We start from the raw sequence: 22,829 nt of genomic DNA, 5'->3' as shown, positions 1-22,829 counted from the left end.
ATGTACAAACCGCAAATGTGATAACTCACTACAACTGTAATTTCCATCTATCCACAAGCATAATACCCTTCCGCCCCAAAAATGCAACACTCACTCCAGCTTTCACAGGTAGGCGCGAAATCTCTCCTGAAACATCTGCAGAGAAGGAAGCAGTGGTGGGCCATGAGTTCAAAAGAGAGGAGAAAACTTTCCTTTGAACTGTTCATTTCTCTCAACCTATTATGGTCTGGATTTGCTATAAAAATATTCTTGTGAATAATCTAAATCCACTGACCTTTTGTTTTTCTTAATTGTCTAATATCTCATGTGGTAGCTTTCTTTTTCTTCAGGTCACACTGGATTTACGTTACATTACCTTATTATCATCTAGCAGATGCTCTTATCCAGGGCAACTTACATAACCACTGCCACTTGCCACTTACATCAGCCTTCCATTTGTCATCCGTGTTTGATTTGATGAATTGTAATAAAGTTACCTATCTGGCTTGTATTTTGTGATGGGCTAGGATGACGTAACCTGCAAGAGGGCAAAAGGTTGCAGGACAGCCCACGGGTTGTGACAGCATTACAGTTGCAACACTGTCGATGCAAAAATTTAAATTGCATATAATTTCATATATATTCATTCGCTGTGATAGTAATGTGTTGAGACTGTCAGACCAGGCTTCCACAAAGGATGAGTGTAAATGTATGAGAGCTGGTAACTCTGGTAGCTGTTGCACGGTAACTCTGCCTGTTGCACAGTAACTGAAGTGTACTGAATACATTCTAGTCTGAAAATTAAGAACATTTAAACTGCAGGGTCTACTCAGATTAACTGATCTTTACATCACTGATATGCCCTGCTCTGTGCATGGGGAAATGACAATATCCACAGTGTCAAATTATCAGTGAGTATGTGCAAATGCTACATCCTTTTGTGCTGCAGAGCCAGATGTACCATTAAGAGACAGGAGATTAGCCATTTAATGGTAAAAAGTATTCCGTGACCATTCACGAAGAAAAACAGACTAAAACAGACTGAAAGCAATGATCAGTTTAGGGGTACAATATGTGTCCCCTTTATTCTGAGTACATGAGTCCTCAGAGGAACAAAGTGTATATGTTAAAACTATGGAAAACACAGATATGGTCAATCAACCACCAATGCTTTTGAAAACTGTACCATAAAACAAGAAAAGAAAAAAAAAACTCATTTGAAATGTGGTGCAGGTACAGAATCTTTTAAATACCATGGAGAGAAAGGAGTGACTTTCAGAGTCCTGCAGCAGGCGGGGTTTTGAGAGGTCAGAGGTAACGTGCAAAATGAATGGTCGTCAGGTGGATTTTATGTAAATGTGTATTTTGTAAATCGTGTGCAATGTAAAACAAACAACTGATGGATTGGGCACAGTTTCAGTTATATGCTACACAATAGGCTATAATTACTCCAATCGCAATTGCACTGTATTGCATCATAAAAGACGGAGTGGTATAGACTGTATGTGAAACCAAAAAATGCATGATTTCCCTTCATTTACGAAAGGCATGCTTGGTCATTAAAATGTTGGAGATCACTGACAGATGATATTGACACTAAACATAAAGGAAGTAGACATTTAAAGCATTTCCTCTAGCCATTATCCTTTTTTGACAGAGATTAACATTCACATCCTGCCCACCCAGAAGTCAAAGGCCTTGTGTTTGCTTCTCACTCAGGCACCATTGCTGAGGGGGTAAGCAAGTTTAGCTTGCTGTTTAATATAAATGTAATCTTCAGTATTTGATAAGGCCTACATTGTTATAGGAGCTTCCTAACCTATGTCATAAAGAAAAGTTTTGAGCCTGTGTAGTTTGGCAGTGAGCAGCCTGGCTAGTTGGTTTCACAAGGCAGAGGTGCTGATAATGGCTAGTGGCTTTGCTGAAAATTCAGCAAAAAGCAGAACTGTCAGAAATGAAGTTTGCTATACCCTACAGGTTTAGTCCAGATTAATCTTCACAGCAATACTGTATTGTCAGCATATGTTGAAATGTTTACCACATTTAACACACAAGGCATTTTCCTGTCGCGTTAGTATTGTCATTTGCAAACATTGAACTAGCCCATGAACATGGAAAATGTGTTTTCAAAGTAATCTCAAATTGATCCTCAACATGAATTTAACTGCTTGCAACATTTCTTATCTAAGCCAAGTTTGTTTACAAGACTAAAGCGTATTTTTCAAGCACAGTTTCAGGCTGGGCAGTGGTTCAAGCTGTTATTAGGGGATCCGGTCAGTTTGAGAAGACGAATAACGTTGACTGCCACTCACCTCTCAGGTTTTGTTGTGGTAGTTGCAGTGCAGCAGCCAAAAGTGGTAAACCAAAAGAACCCTAACTGCTGCGAGTTGTCAGGGTGCCCTTGTCTGCCTCTTAGAGTGATTCAAAATTATTGGAGTTTCCTCCCATTGTCTATTTTGTTACCACTGCACTACATCAAAGTATGAACTTGTGTTTTTTTCCCCATACATGCATTGTATTTCAGGGTTTAGATGTAATTATGTGCATAATTATAAACTAGCTAATCTCCTTGTGTGCGATTTAAGTTTTGGAATACAGATAATTCTCTGTTTTGTCCTTTGAAAAATGTCTCATTAAATTCTAAATTTTGTACCGCTCGCTAAAACCCCTGTTTCTATGGTTACAATGAGTAACCGAAACAATAAATTATCATATACTGGCGCATTCAGCCAAGCTTATTTAAAGCACCTGCTTTTACATCAGTCAGCAGCTACTCAGTTTCATTTAACTATAAGTACCATTAATTATAGTGTAATTACTCATGTAGACAATAAAATATTATCCGGATCAGTGAAAAGACAGGCTTTTAGAATGTAAATGGATTTGTGCTGTAATTTATTTGTGACTCTCCTCCTTGAAAACAGTTTTTGCGCATGTTAATGTGAAGAAGCTCTTCATTTTAGCCTTCCCAGTCACATGGAATGACCCAAATAATGACCTGGTAAGATAAATTACTATTTTGTTTGTTTCATTTGTTTGTTTATTCTTTTTTAACTCATCTTGTGTCCAAAAATTGGGCAGTTCACTGATACAGGCTGATTTCCTATATGGAGCAACAAAGTAGTAATCCGATAATAGTCATTTCCAAATGATACTTCCCAACTCTCATGGGATAAGATAATTAAGAAGTACAGTGTAGCTGCATATTAAATTCATAGTAATTACAAGATCACTGAGGTATTGTTATAGATTGGAGCAACTAGCTATTGCTATTGTTTAAATTATTCAAACAAAAGCTTAGCTTCCATAGTCTCGGGCAAAAGGGTAAAAATACAGTAATGTTGCATTGTTTAGCCCTAAATTGAATATGTGGATCATGACACAGAAGCCAAAAGCAAAGCAAAGATAACACCGAAATGAGGCGGCATTAGAGCCGTAAAGCTTTCAATATAATTACTGTATATACTTGCTAATAATAATGTTTTAGCAGGTAAATTTGAATCTAATCATTTCCTTTTATCTCCAGATTAATGTAACAGTGTATCCTAAGCAATTACATTACAGTAGAACAAAGAATGATTTCTAGGTATTACTTGCTACCATTGCTTAATTTCCCAATAATTACCAAGTAATTGAATAATTGCCAAGTTATTGAAACACTCGAATGAAGTGTAATCAATCAGGGATTGATTATCTGTTGGAGAAAAATGTATTATACAGACTGTAGAATTTCATGATTTATTTCATGATTTATTGTAAGGTGAGAGTGTCCATATTAAGCTGCACAAGATGTTTTTGTACATAATTACAGGTCAATAAATGTCAGCAGAGTGACCTTTCTTCACATATCCTAAAGGATAACATGACAGATATAACATATCCAGAAGCATACCCTCTCTATTGATTTCTTTACCTGACATGTTGAGGCTTTGCCAACCCTTTCAAGATGTTAGGTAGCCACCTGCAAAATGTGTTTGTGTTAAATGGCACAGCCATAAACTCTGAGGATGTCAGAGAGAGTGGGGTTTGGTGGCAGTTTACTTTAAAGGGACAGGGCAAGAAATCAACTCTGTGCTACTGGACTCTGTAGGTCTGTCTCATTACTTACTCTTGCTTACCGCATGTAATGCTTATTGTGCTGATTTATAATGGGGCACAACATTGGTTGGAAAGCCTACAGGTGTGCAACAATGTTACTGTACAAGTGCCTCTGACATTTATAAAACAAGCTCAGTAGTAAGAGACATATTTATTCAGTTTTATATCTAATATTTTCTCTGGAATCCTCCAATTAAATTGCCAACCCATCTGTAGAGATGCTTATATCTGAGTATGAATATATTGCTATCAGTATTTCTAATGTGTATGCTATTTTATTCCTACATCTGTGTCTTCATGTGAATTCAGTTCATACAAGCAGTAGATTCCATTCTGAAGGGAGGTCAGCTCCCTTTCAGGAAGCTTTGTGTGTTGGCCAACATCTGCTTTGTCTGTAGTAGGAATCACAAGGGTTTTTATATGGCTATCCTCCCTGAAACCACCCTCCCTTTTAAAGGAGCCTCAGATAACAATGAGTGAATCTCTGCATCTTGCAATTCGGAGGAGCGTGCTTGCAGAAATATAGTCACAGAGAAGGCAGCATGGAGACGAGCTGTCAGTCTAGCAGTCAGAAAGCGCTTTGGAAAGATGTGAGTCTTCCCTAATGTAATTAATTATGTGCATTATGCAAGTGTTAATTTGTGAATAATTGAAGAATACTGTTTGATTGTAATGTCAGGAGGTGTTTTACTGACTGCTTCCTCAGGTCAGTATTCTACAATATATTTGAAGATGGGGTTCTTTTGGAATGCTTTCTTTTCTTGACATTTTTATGTGGTTATTAAAACTTATTCAAAGATAGATGAATGAATGCAAGCTTGATAACAATCATTTAAAGTTAAATTTAACATGGTGATACAATATTTCCATTTGAATTAATAAGGGTAAAGATTTATGCTTGGATATTTTTGATGTTGTTTGACCATGTTCAAAAATTAAGGATCACACTACATACACATGGCTAGAGACCTCAACTGCCACACAATTGACTCAACTGTCATATTTTGCATACTATGAAGTGTTGAGGCTTTGATCGAGTAAACAAAAAAAAAAAACATCAAACAGATTCATCACACATTTTACACTCAGGAAGAAACAAGCTCCTTAAGGAGTTGATTTCCAGCAGGCTAGAAAGAAAGAATTGGGCTTCATGTGGAAATCAGACTCTGGAAAGTTTTCAGTTTAGAGTGTCCTTTGTTTTTTTCTTCTTTTTTTCTGTGCATGGTTTGTTTTCTCTCTTGTTTGTGTTGTGTTCCAGATGTGGCTGACTGAGGCAATACAATGCCTCTGTTCACCATTAAATTCAACATTGAGCCTTTTAATAACTGCTTTCCAGTGCATTGTTTTCTTTTGTAAAATGAAAATATCCTTTGGTTCTGCTGCTTCAAGAGTAATGTGTTGCTTCCTTTTTTTAAGGTGGGTTTACTTAGTGCTGGTATGAGTAAAATAAACTTTCTCACATATTTGTTGTGTGAAGAAAAGATATTTATGGTATAACAACAACAATTTACCATATCAGTATATCAGTAGGTAGTTAGAGCTTTCAATCATGGACTAATGCGTCACTTGATTTCTTTCTTGATTTCTTGTAACAATTGTTGCCAGAGGTCTTTATAGGGGCTGTAGGAATCACTGTGATATACAAAACGGATGTGACATCATGTTACAGTGATCATCACCCTCATTTTTCACCTAATAGCTATAAAATGTTAATGCCAGTGACATATATGGTGCCTGTCAGCAAGGTGCCTGTTAGATAATTCATTAAAAGGTGTCATTTTCATATTTTAAATAACATACTCTGTGCACTACATAAATATGCACTCGAGCTCCTGGCCCAACCGTGTTTCGTTTTTAGATTTTTTTTTTAGGATGGGGGCGGGTGATCCCCAACCTTGCCCCAGTCTGGTATGGTTATGTTACAGGCCCAGTGCTTTTTGACTGTATGAGGAGTCAGCCCCCCTCCCCCAACCCCACCCCTCAGGACAGCAGGGGGCCACTGGCACCCCTCCTCAAACGCTGTAATCCTCTGCTGAGGAACCGCCTCGCCGACTCTGAAGCCTTGAACTGATTTAATACTGTTTGGCTGGCAGTCGTCTGCACTTTTCTAAGCCATTTAAATTCTGAGCAGACTGAAGTTTGTCCCCCAAGTCGGGCTTCTATTCCTTATGCAAACCCGAAAAGGAGTATCATGACTGCAGATGCGCTCTCTTTCCAGAACTTCATCCATACTTCTGTTTGCCATCTTACCCTGTTAAGCAGCACCCCTAGATGCACTGTACGTGGTATTCCCTGACCACTGGTTCTCCGTTCTTCAGGAGGGTTTTAAAAAATACCTCATAAAACCCTGAGACCAGATCAGTTCATCCAGGCCTTGAAATGAAAACACATATATTGTGTTGTGCTTTTGTGCAGACCCGTGTCTTGAGCAATTTTGCACTCTGTGCAGCTGCTCTTAATAGGGCCATTCCTCACCAGCATTGAAGTGCAAATACAGTGCCAAAATGTCAACTTCTATGTTTCTTAACTTTTGCCGAGAAGTAGGATAAAAGATCAAAACACTTCTCAGCATGAATGGAAGGTACAAAAAATACTGTTGTAAAGTAATTCTCTGATTACCAGCTTAAAATGGTGTGGAAGAGAAGTATGTAACACTAAAGCAATGTTGAAAGGAACTCAATGGGCATAAAACCAGGCAGGGTCATTCCATAAAGCACTCACCTTAGTGACAACCTGGCTGGTTACTGCCAAGGAGCTACATTTCAAAGCAATTTTCAGTGCCTTTAATGTAATGATCTCAAATGAAAATTGATTTAACCCCTTGCATGGGCCTTTTGTTGCATAGATAATACTGAAGGTATATTTTTATTTGAAGAATGTGTAAAAGGGTGTGCCAAAAGACTCACATTCTAACCAGTACCTGAGGTTGCTCGCGGTGATTCCCACCTGCCACTCCTTCAAAGATAAAGGCATTTGACTGAAGTCAGGTAAACCTATGATTCGCTAAGTGCCTCTTTGATGGGCCTTTTATGTCTGGTCTGTTTTAATGATCATTGGCACAGCCGTCCTTCACGCAGTGCTCCCTCCAATTAAATGAAATGCACCATTACAGCGTCTCCCTGGGTAATATGGAGCAGCTTCACGTCACTGAACAGTAGGGGTTGTGTTTAAAGAGGATTCATGTTAAAAGGATTTATCAACTCTTTTGGCCTACAGAGATGATGGATTTTTTTTTTTTTTTTTACTCTCAAAGTTCAGACTGTGACTTATAGACTATAAACTGGAAGCGTGTAGTCACATCTTTGACAGGTTCACTGGAAGTACCAGGCAATCTGTAGTTTCTTTCAGAAACTCAAGGCTATATCGAAGTTTGGTCCATTTAAAGAGTTTATATTTCTTCCTAGTTTCCTCAGAGATCCCCCTAAGCACTCCCTCTTGACACACCAAGCTTGTAATTCCCTCCCTGCTAGAGTTTTGTGGAACAAAAGGCCTACTTTATTAATTTGTGGCCTAAAGCTTTGGGGTATATGTCAAATGGGACAGAATTGTAATTTGGAAAAAGTTAAATAAACCCAACCTCTCATATATCTTCAGAATGCATATGCATATTATCATTCTAGGCAGCATGGCACAGAATTGACTATAATTTTGTATTCACGTTTGTATTTAAATTCTTCTGGAATTTCAGTCTCATTTTCCAGGTAAATATTATGCACACGATTTTTATTGTTAAGAGTAATACTACTTGTGGTAGAAGTAACAGCAATGGTATTTCTAGCAAATTTTAAAAAAATAAACTATGCATTGCATCTGTTGCAGATCTTACATTTTAGATTTTAGATTTTTTTTTAACAAAAGCAAATCAGATTATATGTTCTGTTCAGTGGTTATACCACCAGCCAGTAAACGATAAAGTATGCCCACATAACCCAATGCACATTGGAAAATAAAATATCCTGTCTTTTTTTTCATTCCAATGGTCAGGTACTCTCCAGTTCACAAATCTACAATTATTTTTTGAAACATCCTAAGAGATTGATACCTTTTGGTTGCAAATAATATTTTTTCGCTTTGCATAAAAGTCATGCCAGACATACTCCATTTAGCAAGCTAACTATGAGTTCACATTTCAGTATCAATCAAATCGCAATTCTCAAATCTAATTAAAAATGACATGAAACCACAGCCATTCCAACAGTACAACCTAGAATTGAAGTGGTTAATAGAAGTTGGTTACTTCAGTTGTGGACTTTGGCTTATAAGCCTTTTGTTTGTCGTAAGCTTAGGGTGTGTTTTTGAAATAATTTGCTGGGTCCTGGCACCATGCATTTGCAAAGCTTGTGCAAGGACAACTAAGATCTGCAAAAGAAGAAACACATTTTGGCAGCAACTCATTGTTCAGCAATAAATCATATTGTCAATATATATATATATATATATATATATATATATATATATATATATATATATATATATATATATATATATATATATTTTTTTTTTTTTGGTTCTTCTACATCTTCCTTTTGCTAACAAATAAATAAATTTCAATGCAGAATTTTGTTGTTGTTGTAATGATATGGGAGACTTTCACTGACTTAATCAAAAGCATTTTCATGTAAACATACTGCAAACAAACCCGACGTTACTGCAGACGTATTTTTTCACTGTGCAATACAAAGTGACGCTGTTGTCCACCGTTCCCGCGTAGATGGCGGTACAGGGGCAAATGGGATTGGTGTAATTGCAGGGAACCTTTGTTGTCAGGGAGAGCCAATATGAATGTTTTCAGGCATGACTGCATGAAAGCAGCTGCTGAGCTGAGCCATGTGACCCTGTGTTGCCATGCTGACTGGGGTCACACAGCAGGTGCTGCGACAGCTCCGGCAAGCCACCTTCATTTGGTAACGTCCTTGCATTTCATTACCCCACATAGGTGGGTGTTAACAGAGACTGCTCCCAGGTCAAACGTTAGTCTGCTATACCATAGATTAAAATGAATCAGCGCCATAAAAAGCGCAAAGTGTCAATCATAATCAAGTCAACCTCTATTTGCTTACTGTATGTTTTCTTCTTTCTCTTGGAAGGTTGAAGTAGGAAAGGAGAAGATGAGCCGATACCTCAGATACCAGCTGGGGGCTCTAACACTGGGCCTTGTCCTTGTGTCACTGAGCATTTGCGTCTTCAGCCTGAAATACGTCTGGTCCTCAAGCCCTGGGAAGGTAAGGACTGAAGTGAGGTGCTCATGGGGTTTGAAGTCCAGACCTAGAATGAAGGTACTTGATGACCTCATAAGTTATGACTTCAGTTGTCATTAGCACTGTTGCTCAAAATTTGTCTGCTGAACTCTGGGTTTTCTCTACAACTCTCCATATTTAATATTTTATTGCAGACCACAGGCTATCAGAACCAGTCGCATAAGAGGCAGTCAGAACTGTTGGTTAATGTTTTGAAAAATGACCTGTTTTGAAAAAACCACCTCCACAATGAATATGGTGACCCCAACAAACCCATTACCTGCCCATTGTGACTAACTACTAACAGTCCACAAATCTGCATTAGAATCAGCCAACTTCATTCTTTTCTTGCGTCTGCTTTTCCTCATTCTTAGTGGATTTTATGCCCCCTTAGCAAAATTTGCAATATGAAAAGCATTTCCATAGGCGTGTAATGTGTGGGCTGAAATTCAGCCGTCCATAAACACTTTGGCTTGATTTCATTTCAGTTACTTAAGGACAATCGTAGATGAAGTACCACAAAACCACTGTTGTCATAGTCTGCTGCTGAGTGCTTTCCTTAAATAGTTTTCATTTTCCCCAATCATTTTATGGTCCTGTTTAGTATGACTCATAACCTAATAACCCATGGATTTTAAATTGTAAAAAATGCTCAGTCTTATTTGCAGATCTGGAGCAATTTTAAAGTGTTTTCAGTGATTGTACAAAATAAACAATCTGCAAGTGCCAAACAAACTGCATTTAGCAGTTTAATTGTCACTCAACCTTTCAACATCTACCAGACCTTAATTTTCTTATCCAGATACACATTACATTATGTTATTTAGCAGACGCTCTTATCCAGAGCGACTTACATCAGTTACAATGTTATCTATTTCATACAGCTAGATATTTACTGAGGCAATTTTTGGGGTTAAGTACCTTGCCCAAGGGTACAACAGCAGCACCCCAGGGAATTGAACCTGCAACCTTTTGGTCACAGGTCCTGCTCCTTAACCACTATGTTACACTACCGCCCCATACACAGATGCACACGCGCACGCCTGACAGCAGTTGTGATCTTCATCTTATAATAATACATCTAAATGTATTATTTCTGTCATAAAGCAGGAAGACATGTTCCATCAAGACACAAAGTATGCAGTTATGCCATGCATGTGGGGTTGGCTTGATGTACTGTACATCTAAGGTCTAAAGTGGTTTAGTAGGGGTCAGTTCCATCAGCTGTAAGACTGCGATGCCAGGGACTGCATATGAATAGCAAAGTCACACTTGTTACATAAGGCAAAACATCTGTGTTGCTCACAGGAAAATGTTTTCAGTGGAACTAAACCTAGGAGTGGGAAATGGCCCCATCGACCCTGCGGACTCTGCAGTCGTCTTAACTGTGCACTGTATACTCAAGCTGCCTTGGGTCACGTTAAGAAAACTTGACAGTGTCAATTTAATGAGCTCTCGCTACCTGAAATAACTGACTTGACAGTGTGCACAGTATACATGTCTACTTAGTTAAATAAGCTTAATGAAGTTACCAGCCGATCTGGTGTTTGGCAAGGCATTCATCTGTGCCTGCTGCGTCATTTATTCTTAGTTCTGTCAGTTCGGGTTTATTGGAGGCATCTCGCAGTAAATTTGTTGACACTGTTCCAGGCCGTTACCATTGGCTGTCCACTCCTAATTGCCACTGGCCATTTAACACTTAGCTTTCAAACCAATTTATCAAGTGCACCAGGATTTAGGCCCCTCTCCACCTATAATTGGAGGAACCTCATGGCCTGGCAATTCATCTTGTAAAATGAGCTCGGCTCACGCTTGATGGAGGGCAGCTTTATATGCACTGCATTTCATTCAGGGCAAAATAAACCCCAAAACAAACTGACTGAAGACCGTAGAAATATTTATCAATAATTTCCAACAGCAGCAACATTCCGAAGGCTTTTCTACCCAGGCAGTGCCTTTAATGAAAGCAAGCTGGGCATTTGATTTTGTCCCTGCGCCAGAAATAAGTGTTCTGCTAGATGTAACAGCCCATAAATGGATAAATTGACAATTTTCTACTTTGGATGATGTATTTAAAATTTTCCTTGTTCTAGCAGCATGAAGCGATAAACAATGCTTCTTCACAGTGTTTCAAATTCATGATCAAAGCCAGAAAGAACAGAACCTACTCCGAGAGAACAGTAGGTGCAGTTATGGAATAATATTCTTCAAGTACTGCATTTGTTCATTAAAATGTGTATTGCCAACACATATTAGAAAAATTAGAAGCAAATCCAGTGACACACATACTACATACTGTAGATATGATGATCACATTATATTTACATCTATTTGCATATTGTACATTGTGAAACCCTTGATGTAAATGGACTGCATTTACACACCAGTGCAAGTTTTCAGTGTTTGATGACCTTCAGAACCAGAGTGTCCTTTGGTTCCTGTAGTCTCAATATCTTGTTTATCTCGGTGTAGCTAAGCTACCACTTGGACAGCCAACACGCTTGCATCCCCCGCTTCTTCTCCAGACTTAATTGTACTGGCAATTTGTTCTTTGTCCTTGGTAAATATTTCATGATGGAAGTGGATGAGTTATTATTTCCACTCATTGAACTGTGGTCATTCACACATGGCTGTCAATGTGCGAATGGCTGAGGGAGGTGAAATGATGGACATTAAAAAGCAATGGCTGTCCCTTGTATGTTGAGGCGTTTAGCCCAACTGTAATGAAGTCTGCAGGACAGTGGTGAGTGCTCTGGTCTCCGACAATGAGAGACAGTACTGGCTGCTAGGCTGGTGGGAGGCCCCTAAAAAACATAGCCGTGACACAAAATGTCTGCTAGCTGGGACTGGAACTGGGGTGGGACTTCCAGATTTGATTTTGCTCAAAGGGTAGAGGAGAGGGAAGCTCGAAGTACAACCTAAACATGCGACATGCCTCGGGCATCGCATTTCCACAGCGCCGTATGAATATTTCAAATGCATTGCTGCATATTTCATGGCGGGTAGGGTCGTCCTCTTTCAGTTCAGTGTATTAGTGTGAGAAGCTCCTCACTTTTTACCTTTTTATTGTCTCATAAGCTCTCATCAATAATTCCCCGATTTGCAAACGGTTGAACTCATGGCAAACTAATTAGAACTCAATTCATCAACAGAACTAGGGGGTGCCTTTTGCCCTCGCCCTGTGACCCTGCAGCTGGAGGCAGGGTCTCCAGCACCCGGGTTTACTCAAACTGCTGGAGATGCATAATTTATGTCTCTAATTATTTTTCACTACACACAAAACCATATTTCCTGCAAACACATGTCTTTACAAAGGCCCCAACAAGAGTTTACCATCATTTTCCTTGCCGATGTGTGTTTGTGTCGACAAGCTGATGAGGACAGGGTAGAATCTAGCATTCTTTCCAGGACTGCAGACATCGATCCAAATTAGATTTGATTTTGTTTCACATGCTCATTTTGCTCACGGTAATGTTCAGGGGTAAATTACATTCAGTGGTTTTATTAGGTTTTTTAACCTCATGCTAATCTAATGTTCCATTATCAGTTTTGGTTTACTTTGAAGTTACTTCATCACAGGTTTCAAGATGGCCATTAAATGTCATTATTGATATGCACTTCAGGGGATGACTTAATGACTAGCATTTTTATATAGAGAGAGTGTAAGTGCTATATATAGAGCCGAGTATAGCTCAGTTCATCCACCTTTAATGGGCTGCACTCACCTGCATGGTGCATGGCAGCCATTTTGCTGAGTTAAAAAGCCTCTTCTCTGTTTGTTGAAACAGAGAGGCTGTCCTTGGCTCTACATTTATACTTCGAATTATATATACATACATACATACATTCAAACACATTTTGGAAAAATTGTGGACATTGTGATTAATCATTTTAGCATACAGACAGGAAGCAGGTTGCAAACAATGGACCATTTACTGAACATTTCTATTTAAAGTGTGATATTATTTAGCAATATATTCTGGTGTATATTCATGTATATTTGCATATTCAGAGGTATTGTGTCAGTTCAGTTTCTGGTTCTAACATTCTTGCCACAGTGTAAAATAGCACTAAAATTTGTTATTTTGCAGTTTTTTATATATCTCCTTAACAATATGATTAATTTTTATCATTTTGCTATAGTAATCTATTTTCAGAATGTCTAAGCAAAAAAACATGTCGTTTCCTGTTTTTGTTGATTTTGTGCATCTGTTCATTAGTTTGAGTCATACTAATTTTATGCTGCATGGTCAAATAACACTAATCATTGAGACTAGGGATACTGTATTTGCAAAGCCTTCCAGCAAACACCATAATCTTCACTTTTAACATCAACAGAAAAAAATACAATGCGGATGATAAGACACCTGTTCTGATGAGCCTGGAGAGTCATTCAATACATAGTCCTCACTATGTGCACAATGTTAGAGAGGCACTGTCTTTATTTTTAGCTGCTTCTAATTAGACCCATCCACCTTATGTAGACATGTTTCTGACACATGTTCTTATGGGACAGCCGATCCTCAGCTCTGTGCATGATGATGTATTTTGTTGAAAAAGAAAATGGAGGCACAATTATATTTAGGGTGATGTAGCAGTAGCCTTACTCGTGTTGTGGATTCTGAGTTGCACCACCTACCATTTAAGTGCATCATTAGTCATAATGTTTGGTCACCAAATGTAATACAGGTAAAATTTGCACTGGAGCTGACGTGCTTGGCTAGCTGCAAAGCATTATGGGCCAGCAGCATGTGTAGGGATAGGGCTGTTGGCCATCATCATGAAATGGATTGAAACACATGGGCTGGCAACATGAGGAGAGCGCTAGACTATTCAGCCTGAGTGTTGGCAGATGTTGATCTCAGGCCGTGCTTTTGAAATGCACTGGTTGCTTTGGTGATAGTTAGGCATCAGAACATGACACCCAATGAATATCATTGCACCTGCTCTTGTTTGCCTGGTTACTGACAGCCCACACTGGGTCTTTGTTTGTTTACTGGTCATGTCCAAGGATATCTTTGAAAAGCCCCTTTCTTTGCTTCTTTTGGAAAAGAAATTGCAAAACCCAAAACTGTTTAGTATTTTTGTTTTGGTCTCCTTCAAGTAGCACTGACCATTCATAGATTGCCCGGAGATGTGAGAGAGTGCATAGAGGTTGATACTCTTTGCAGCTGAGAAGAAAAAATAGTGTATTATACAGTTCTTCCAGTTCTTATTTTATTTACATTTGAATGGAATAAAACACTTTTTTAAATCCTATTTCAGACACAGTACATGGAACCCGAAGTTCTTGCTAAGAGGTCAAATATTATTTTTTCCTGGACCTTGCGTCTTATGAGCTGTCTAGGGGCGAATTATGATTTTAATGGAGCGGTCTTCCGAATCCGAGCAGCCGGTTTGGGCAGGTCCTGTGGGAACCGTGGCCTCCTGCTTGTTATCATCCATGATTTTACATGTCAAGCTCGTTCATTCATTTAAAGCCCCATGTCAACTCCTCCTCAGCTGTTGCAGCAAACTGCTCAGCGTGCTCTCTCAGGCTGGGCTGATGCATTGTGTCTCAGTCTACAGGGGGAGGAGGAATTAAAAAAAAAAAAAAAAGAAAGAAAGAGAAACGGGGACAATCTTGCCCGAGCTGGACCCAGGGGACCGTCTGACGGAGAGCGCCGGCCGAGGTGTATGGGTATGAATGGTGGCTGCAGTTTAGAATGCCGTCGGGACCAGCATCTCCCGAGCAGGTCTGACACGAAGACACCACAGAGGATTCTGGGAGTTCCCGTCAGGACACGTGGTGCATTACAACATGCCTTTTTTCCAAAGGGGCGAGGGACAGAGGAGGAAATTAACATTTGAGTTGTTGGCAGTTCACCCCATCCTCAGTTCCCCAGATTCTCATCTGTAACCTGCTGCATGTGCCGTCGACAGGCTCAGCCACTAAGGGCAAGGCTGGCAGACTGTCTCTCTCCCACTGCCAAGCGGCCTTTCTCTTTTCTGTTTCACAATTTAAAGTCTGATTGAGCTTTCACATCCTGTTTTATTTTCCCAGATTTAAGCAGTGCAGTCTCCAGGTGCTGTCACTATAGATTTCCAGCCACACTATTTGAATGGAATGCTCCAGTCTTTTCGAACTCCACACTGTACCTGGCTTGCCTGTCAAGAGGCTTGGGTTCAGTTTCTGCATGATGAACAAAACATTTTCATCAGTATTTAACAATGTATATTTCTAATTGTGAATGCTAGTATTTAGACTGACGTGTACCCTGCAAATATCATAAAATACATCAAGCTCAATCCCTGGAGGGAGTGTGTATGCTGGCTGTTCTTATAATTAATTATCTTGGTTTAATTAGTCCAGTTAGTTTATTAGCTATATACCTTTTTCGATACTTTTATCACAGTAAAAATATTTCAGTGTGCTGGCTGCATTGAGGAGCACTTCCAATTTTCAGCTGTAATGTGCTACTTTATCCCAATATGGCAAATAATTATAGTAAATAATTTGGCTGCTAGAGAAATTCTGAGCAGAGGGCAGAGTAAAACCTGACCCCGCAAAGGGGCCCAAGAATACAGTGTCATGCCGCTGGTGTATTCACAGAAAGCATCGCTTTGAAACGTGCGATTTGTGAGGTGATTTGTGACCCTTGGCATGAACACTGTCTCCTCAGGGAGTGTTTGACGGGGAATTTTTTTGGCAGACTCTCGGGCAGCACTGACACAACATGACACCACGCTGGAATGTGCAGGACGTCCTCTTGTTGTTTCAGGTGGGATGCTTTATCAAAGATAAAACATGCCATCTCCTCTGCTCACATGTTCCTTTTTTTCGTATCCCTTATTGGTGCAAAGTGTTCATGAGGCAATCCAAGTGTTCTCAGACATTATAAAACATGCAAGATTGGCATCTTATCCTACCAATGGACGTGATCTGATTTCTGTTGGATTTGGGTGCAGGCTGCCAACTGCTTGCGTGCGATAGTCAGGTATGGTTTTTGTGCAGACAATTAAACTCTTTCGTATAGCATATTCACCGTGGTGCTGTACATCTCAGGCTTCGTTCGGGAGCAGCTCCAAAGATGTTATTTCAAAGAGAAGACATCTCATCTGAATCTAATTTGCTTCACAACCCAAAACACGACAGTTTTACTGCGCCTTGAGAAACACGGCAGGCGTCCAAGAAGATGAGTTTCTGATACGAAAATAAATAAAACATCTCACAGCTGACACTCAAAGTCATTTTACACTGAACTAATCTCAGCTGCAAAGGTGTTTAAATTGATTATTGCATAATTTATCTGGCAATACACTGCCCATAAAACAAATCTCTCTTTTTTTTTCATTTTGAAGGCATGACTGAGTGCTGTACTTTTCCTTGTTCTGAGGCTCATGTTAGAAGTTTGGTGTACCTGTGTTTTCCTTTGTCTGATGTGGACCTTGATGCAGTGTGGATAGCTCTGGGTACACCTGCACATGTGTACACGCACATACACACACGCGGGCACACACACACACACACACACACATACACACAACCACTCTACTGAGTGTGGCAGTTATCCTCACAAGTAGTTGAGAGAGGTCACAGTCTTCCTCAAATTGACAGGACAATTAAATCCAGTCACTGTTTGGTGAAGTCCCTCAGCTGTTGTGGCTGAGATGTGAAATACTTTGTTTACTACCTAGAAGAAAAGAAATGAGTGGCACTTTCCCTCAAACCGTTCAAAAAAATTCTATCATTCCCTCTTATCATCTATCATCTAACTGTTCTCTCCATTGCAAAAGTAAGATACTTGATGGAGTATCTCAGTCTGTCTTTTTCATTTTCAGTACCCTTGAAAAAAACTCTGAGGGTATCTGCAAAGCCTATATCCCTATCTATGGAGTATCTAATGAAAGGATTTGCGGATTCTAGTCCTGTGAATAGAATTTCGCGCTCCATTATTCATTGTCCTTGCCTGTATGAGGCCTTTCTGAGATCGCAGACGTATTCGCTTGATACTAAATGATCAGCATAAATGGCATAACCTCTGTGTCATCATCTGTCTCATGGTTTCTTTTCAAAACATCCCTTTAATTCTTTTACTGCTGTCCAGCAGGAATTTGCTGTGCATTATAACAAGGCTGACTGTATTCAAAATTAATATAACAATATGGGACATGCGGCTTTTGTTTTGACTTGACTCCAGAATGCAGTGTGGACTGTGCTGCTTTATGCTTGGAATTCCAAAATACATGACTCATTAACTAAAATCTCTAAATGTGATGGGGACTCTGACAAACGTTTGACAAAGCACCATAAAAAAGGACTGAGAAAAAGGACACCACAAAGTAGGTAGGAGTGTATAGTTTGGTTTCATTGATATTAATTTTGCTAACTCCATCCATTGTCAACTGTGTATTGTATTATGACTGTAATGATCATTTCCCTGTAACAACTTAGTGTGTAATATTAATATTGCTCTGAATGTACAGCATTAAATGGTAGAAAGCACTCACCATTCATCAGTAAATATGTACACATGTATCTTTCTTAACATGATCATACTGATATTAGCTTCATGACGCAGAATGTAACTTCGGATAACTGGCTATTTGGTGCTCCATTGCCACTGCTTTAACAACAAGGAGCATTTCAGGTTTGAATTTATGGGTTTCTACATACTGTGAGTTGGTAATGTTTGTATAATGCCACACATGCAGGCATTAGATTTATGCTATATACATATATATATATATATATATGTATATACACACACATTTCCTTTAAAGGAGGTGTGTTTCACTTTTCTGGACTGGCGTGACCATTTAGGAATCTTATACATTTTTTGTGTTTTCTAGTACATTTCCCAAATCCGAATTAAACCCGGTCTATATATAACTTTGTTCATTGTGATTTTCATTCAAAATGATTTCCAGTCCAGGAGTAAGCTTAATCTTGGCCTGGAAACTACCCCAATTTGTTTTTGGTCTAAAATATCATTAGTAATTGAATGGTAACTCCACAGCATTAATGAATGCATCTGTTAACAAAGTAATGCTGTGGAGTTATATTTATGCAAGACCTTCAGTGAGCTTTAATTGAGAAGCAATCAATATCTGCTGAGACAAAAAAGAAAAGGTGCGATATGTGCCTGGGCTTTCCTGGAGTGGTATTTGCTTTTGGTGTTTGTGGAGTGCTCTCAGTTGGCTCTGCATGTGTAGATGTGGGTGTGGAGTCAGGTTAAACAAGAGGAGTTGATGTTTGTCACAACACCTCATATCCTGCTTTGCCTTTATTTGAGCAGCAAACGTGTGAAGTTCATTTCAGAAGGCCTCCCCAAAATCTGTAATTGCACATGTCCTTTTAAAGAATTTATTGCAGACAGTGAAATAGTACTCAGTTTCTCACTTGAGAAAGTCATTTGAAAATCCTCCGAGGATGCTGCTATTTATGGTAAACTCAGGCCCCTCACTAACTTCAAGGTTAAAATTTGAACACTGCGAAGGAAGTCTGTTAGAGCTTCAGCCTTCCCCAATGTTTATAGACTGCAGCTTCAATAAATGCCTACAAAAAGGCTAGAATGTCATTGATTTGTAACCATGGCAGGGGTATAAGATAATCCATCCTTATATTGGAATATAATTTTGGATGAAATTTGTCTTGATGTATCATGCGCTCTTGCACATTTTGGAATGATTAAAAGATAAGCCTGTGAACCAGTGGAGGATGAAAGTGGTGGAGAAATGCACTGATTTATGTGTTTTAGATGTACTGATGCATGTACTGAGATAGAAAGAGAGAGAGGCTGAGAAAGTATATTTAGGGCCTATTCTTAGAATAATGTGATTGTACCAGAGCCATAGCTGCTGCTCTGCTCTCTGGTGCTTCTTTTATTTCTGTTTCAGAGCTTTGTGTTGGTGCACTGAAGGAGCTTGCAGACAGGGAAAAAACTTTCTCAAGGCCATCTTTTAGTAGCTTGGGGCATCATGGAATTTATAATCTTTCAAAAGAGCAAACAGGCACAGTGCTTTGTTCTGTAGGATGGCACGGACATTTCAGAAGCTCTTACGGAACATGATTCTATGCAGAGGGATAGTATCATCGAACTTTCCCATTATAGAGGTTTTAAAGGCCCGGCATGACTGCATTGCATGGCCTCTAATCAGAGCTGTATAACCTCTCACTGAATGCTGCCCTTTTCCCCCGATTAAGATGACTACCCAAACCTTGTCTGCAAATTTAACAAAAATATGTTGAAAGACAACTTCATCGTATGTTTATAATATTGCAAATTCACATCAGGCAGCATTACCACAACAGCATTAGTAGCCCAGTAAAGTCCAATTAATTCAGATGCAAAAAGAGTGAAGAGTATAATTGTTCCCTTGAACCAGGGTTGGGAAGCACAGACTAATTTAACCACCTTTCTGAGGAAGCACTGATAGCAGATGTCCCTTTTGAAGTGTGGGCTCTCATCCTGGACCTCAATAGCAGGTCAGTAACTAAATCCTGACTGTGTTTTCAGATGAAAGTCCCTTAAGGCCTTTAGCCTTTAGTTAAGCACGTCCACTGCAGACACAGAAACAAATGTAGTCTTGTAGTAGTGTAGAGTAGTATTTGAGTAATGATAAGACTGCATGCAGGTAATCTCAGTGTTCTGTCTGTTGCTGTTGGATCACTATGAATAGAATAGAATAGAATAGAATACAGGCTTGATGCAGGAGTGCACTCCCCAAACAGTGCGCTAATGTATCATGTTATTCACAATCCATCCCCTCAAATGCTCAGTGTGAAAGAGAACTAAGCAGTGGCAATACTAAACACTGTCCCATTTGGGGATGGAACCTCAGGACCTACAGGGACACTCACAAGGTCCTGGAACCAATTTTTTTTGGAGACAGACATCTGGATTTTCCAGCTTATGTCTGCATTACATTTGTCAAAACATTTGTGTTTCTCTGTTTTCCGCAATGACACGGTGGAAATAAGACAAGCACATACACATAAGGGAAAAAATGTGACCTGTGAGAATGTATTCATGTACTGAGAATATGTGCAATCCTCAGTTAAGAGCCTAACATGATTACATGATAACATGATAACACGATAACATGATCCTAACAAAATTACCCTTTCCCATGCGTGGATAATAAGATAAGGTAAATTGTCTCGCTGGCTTTTGGGAATGCCAGTGGAATTTCTTGAAATAAACCAAGCTTGCTAGGTATAAATAGAGGGCAAGTTTCTTTGGTGTGGACAAACCCATAGTACTGCTATGGTAATATTTTTAAGAGGATGTCCTTGTCACAACAATCTATTGACTCTGACCTGTCCATCAAAACCAGTATGATGAATTAATAACAGCAGCAAGAGCATCCATCAAAAATTCTTTCAATGTAAGTGGAATGACAGGACATACCATACCACATACCATAGTTTATATGGCTTTGTTTTGGTAGAAACTCCAGAGGATCATTTTATTTCCACATATAGTCTTTTTTTAATCACTGCACATGGTCTTTAAGTTCTGACTTTCCTGACTTTGGTTTTAATGTTTCCCTTTTTTGGTGGAGGGTTAAAACATTTTGGTCCTCATTAGCACCTAATGCTGTTCATCTGGCCAAATTAGACCATGCATCAGCGACTTGAGATACAGACTTGCTGTTCCCACATGCTGGCTTTAAATACCACAAAGCTGCATGAATGCGGACAGCACTGAGACAATTTATTTAACCGTGACATGGCTGAGAACCGTCTGGAGTGACAGAGACATTTCGGCTTGCTGTAGAGGTGACCTCCCTCCTGGTCGCCTGTCACATTATTCAGTGCTTTCGATAGACATTTACCTCAATATTTGGTCTCAAAGTCTGCCTTGCATTCATGAAGACGTGTCAGAGTTTGTCGGAGTGTTGGGCAATGCCTTTTATGAATATTTCATGCTACATCAACTGCCCTTTTTAGTGTACAAGATTGCCTGTTTTCAAACACTGGAAATGCATTTAGATTAACAATAAGTGGCAGAATTTATTCTGTGTTCCTCATAAAGAGAGCCTTGCTTATTCATGCTTCCGGAGCCAGCCTGTCACAAGCCTTTGTACTGCTCCTGTATTATTATTATTATTATTATTAATATTATTATTATTATTTACTCTTTTATGCCATGGTACACAGACATTGATCATGTGGAGAGGTGATGGAGTTTTGCGACATTTCCATACCCATTGTTCCACCTTGGAATGGCTTGAACAAGGCCTCCATAGACAAGGCTAGGTCATTGCTGTTGGACTGTTGGAAAGAAAGTCATGAAACTCATGGTTTGTAGCAAAAGTTTCACTTTGGTAACCGACATTGTCTAAACTCATAGAGCTGGATAGGTGGGCTCCTCATTTGTGGGATTGCAAGAGGGATGTCACACGTTTCACCAGCTGTGGGAATTGAGAATGCTTTGTCTGCTTTTCCAGTCCTCTATTTCGCTTCCCTCTCATATTTAATAATGGTTTGTATAAATTTGAAGCTGTTATTGTTCTTGTGTAAGAGCAATCCACCTGAAGAAATAAATAACATTCTGTATGGAGAGGTTATTCGGGGCAAAAGTAAATTAAATGAGAGAACTGGTGCTGAACAATAAAAAGGGGGAAAAGAATGGGTCCCGCAACTACTGATAAAGGTGACGCAGTTGCCTTCAGGAGTTTTTAAGAGCATAAAAAGCAAACTGTTCCAGACAACAATATGTCCCCATCCCTGAGTGTGCCTCACAATGGCATGCCAACCATGAGGAAAATCGGCTCACTCACACACCCTCCCTCTTGACCATTGCTCTATTACCAGCACAGTGGTTTGTATCAAGGTGATTTATTGCCAGGGAGAGCTCGAGTTGTTTAAAATGGCTCGTGTGATTAGTCATATATGCTTTGGAGCCGAGGAAAGGGGGACCGCGGTGCTCCTGCAAATTAAAAGCAGCTGCAGACGGTAGCCGACCGCAGCAAGGTGGTCAAACGTGGCAAGCAACGGAGATCCCCCAGGGGAAATCTGGAGAAAAAGTGGGTCATTTAAGTGGACTCAGGGAAAAAACGGGGGAGTGAGCTCAAGATCCAGAAAACATATCTCAGTAAACCTGGAGATAAAGTCAAATCTCGTTTGTGAAGGCCACAATGACGGCATGGTGCTGAAATGGTGCAGTAATGGCACAGCGATAGTTGTTACTGCATCTTCCAGCAGGTGTTTACATTCTGGAGATGTTTGACAAGTACAGTCAATCCATATGAAAGAGCAGTACAAGAAGATGAAGGTTATGCCATCAACCTGTTCAGATTCAGTTCTGCTGTCAGGTTCTGCACTACTACCGAAGTTACTGAAGTCTCATCATGAAGTTCATACAGTTTGTGCTTCTAGCCATCTTTAAGGGCCGTCCAGCCCTAACAAATAATATCTTGGAGGTAGACATAGCACACTAATTGTGTGTGTGTGTGTGTGTGTGTGTGTGTGTGTGTTTGTGTGCATGTGTGTTTGTTGAAATAAGAGAATCAGTTGTTTATCATCTG

The 22,829-nt window shown here is 39.6% G+C and overlaps 1 protein-coding gene across 1 annotated transcript in view; it reads left to right on the top strand.

The window, feature by feature from the left end:
- The first annotated feature begins 4,597 nt into the window (after positions 1–4,597).
- The window catches only part of tnmd (tenomodulin), a 41,264-nt gene continuing 23,032 nt past the window's right edge, over positions 4,598–22,829 (top strand). Inside the window, exons 1-2 of the mRNA XM_036547523.1 lie at positions 4,598–4,667; positions 9,165–9,299. Of these exons, the coding sequence (XP_036403416.1) occupies positions 4,620–4,667; positions 9,165–9,299 (183 nt within the window). The 5' untranslated portion in view covers positions 4,598–4,619. The remainder of the gene's footprint in view (positions 4,668–9,164; positions 9,300–22,829) is intronic.

The sequence above is a fragment of the Megalops cyprinoides genome, chromosome 16 (genome assembly GCF_013368585.1).
Source record: "Megalops cyprinoides isolate fMegCyp1 chromosome 16, fMegCyp1.pri, whole genome shotgun sequence".
Taxonomy (NCBI): domain Eukaryota; kingdom Metazoa; phylum Chordata; class Actinopteri; order Elopiformes; family Megalopidae; genus Megalops; species Megalops cyprinoides.
This window is presented reverse-complemented; position numbering and strand designations above follow the sequence as displayed.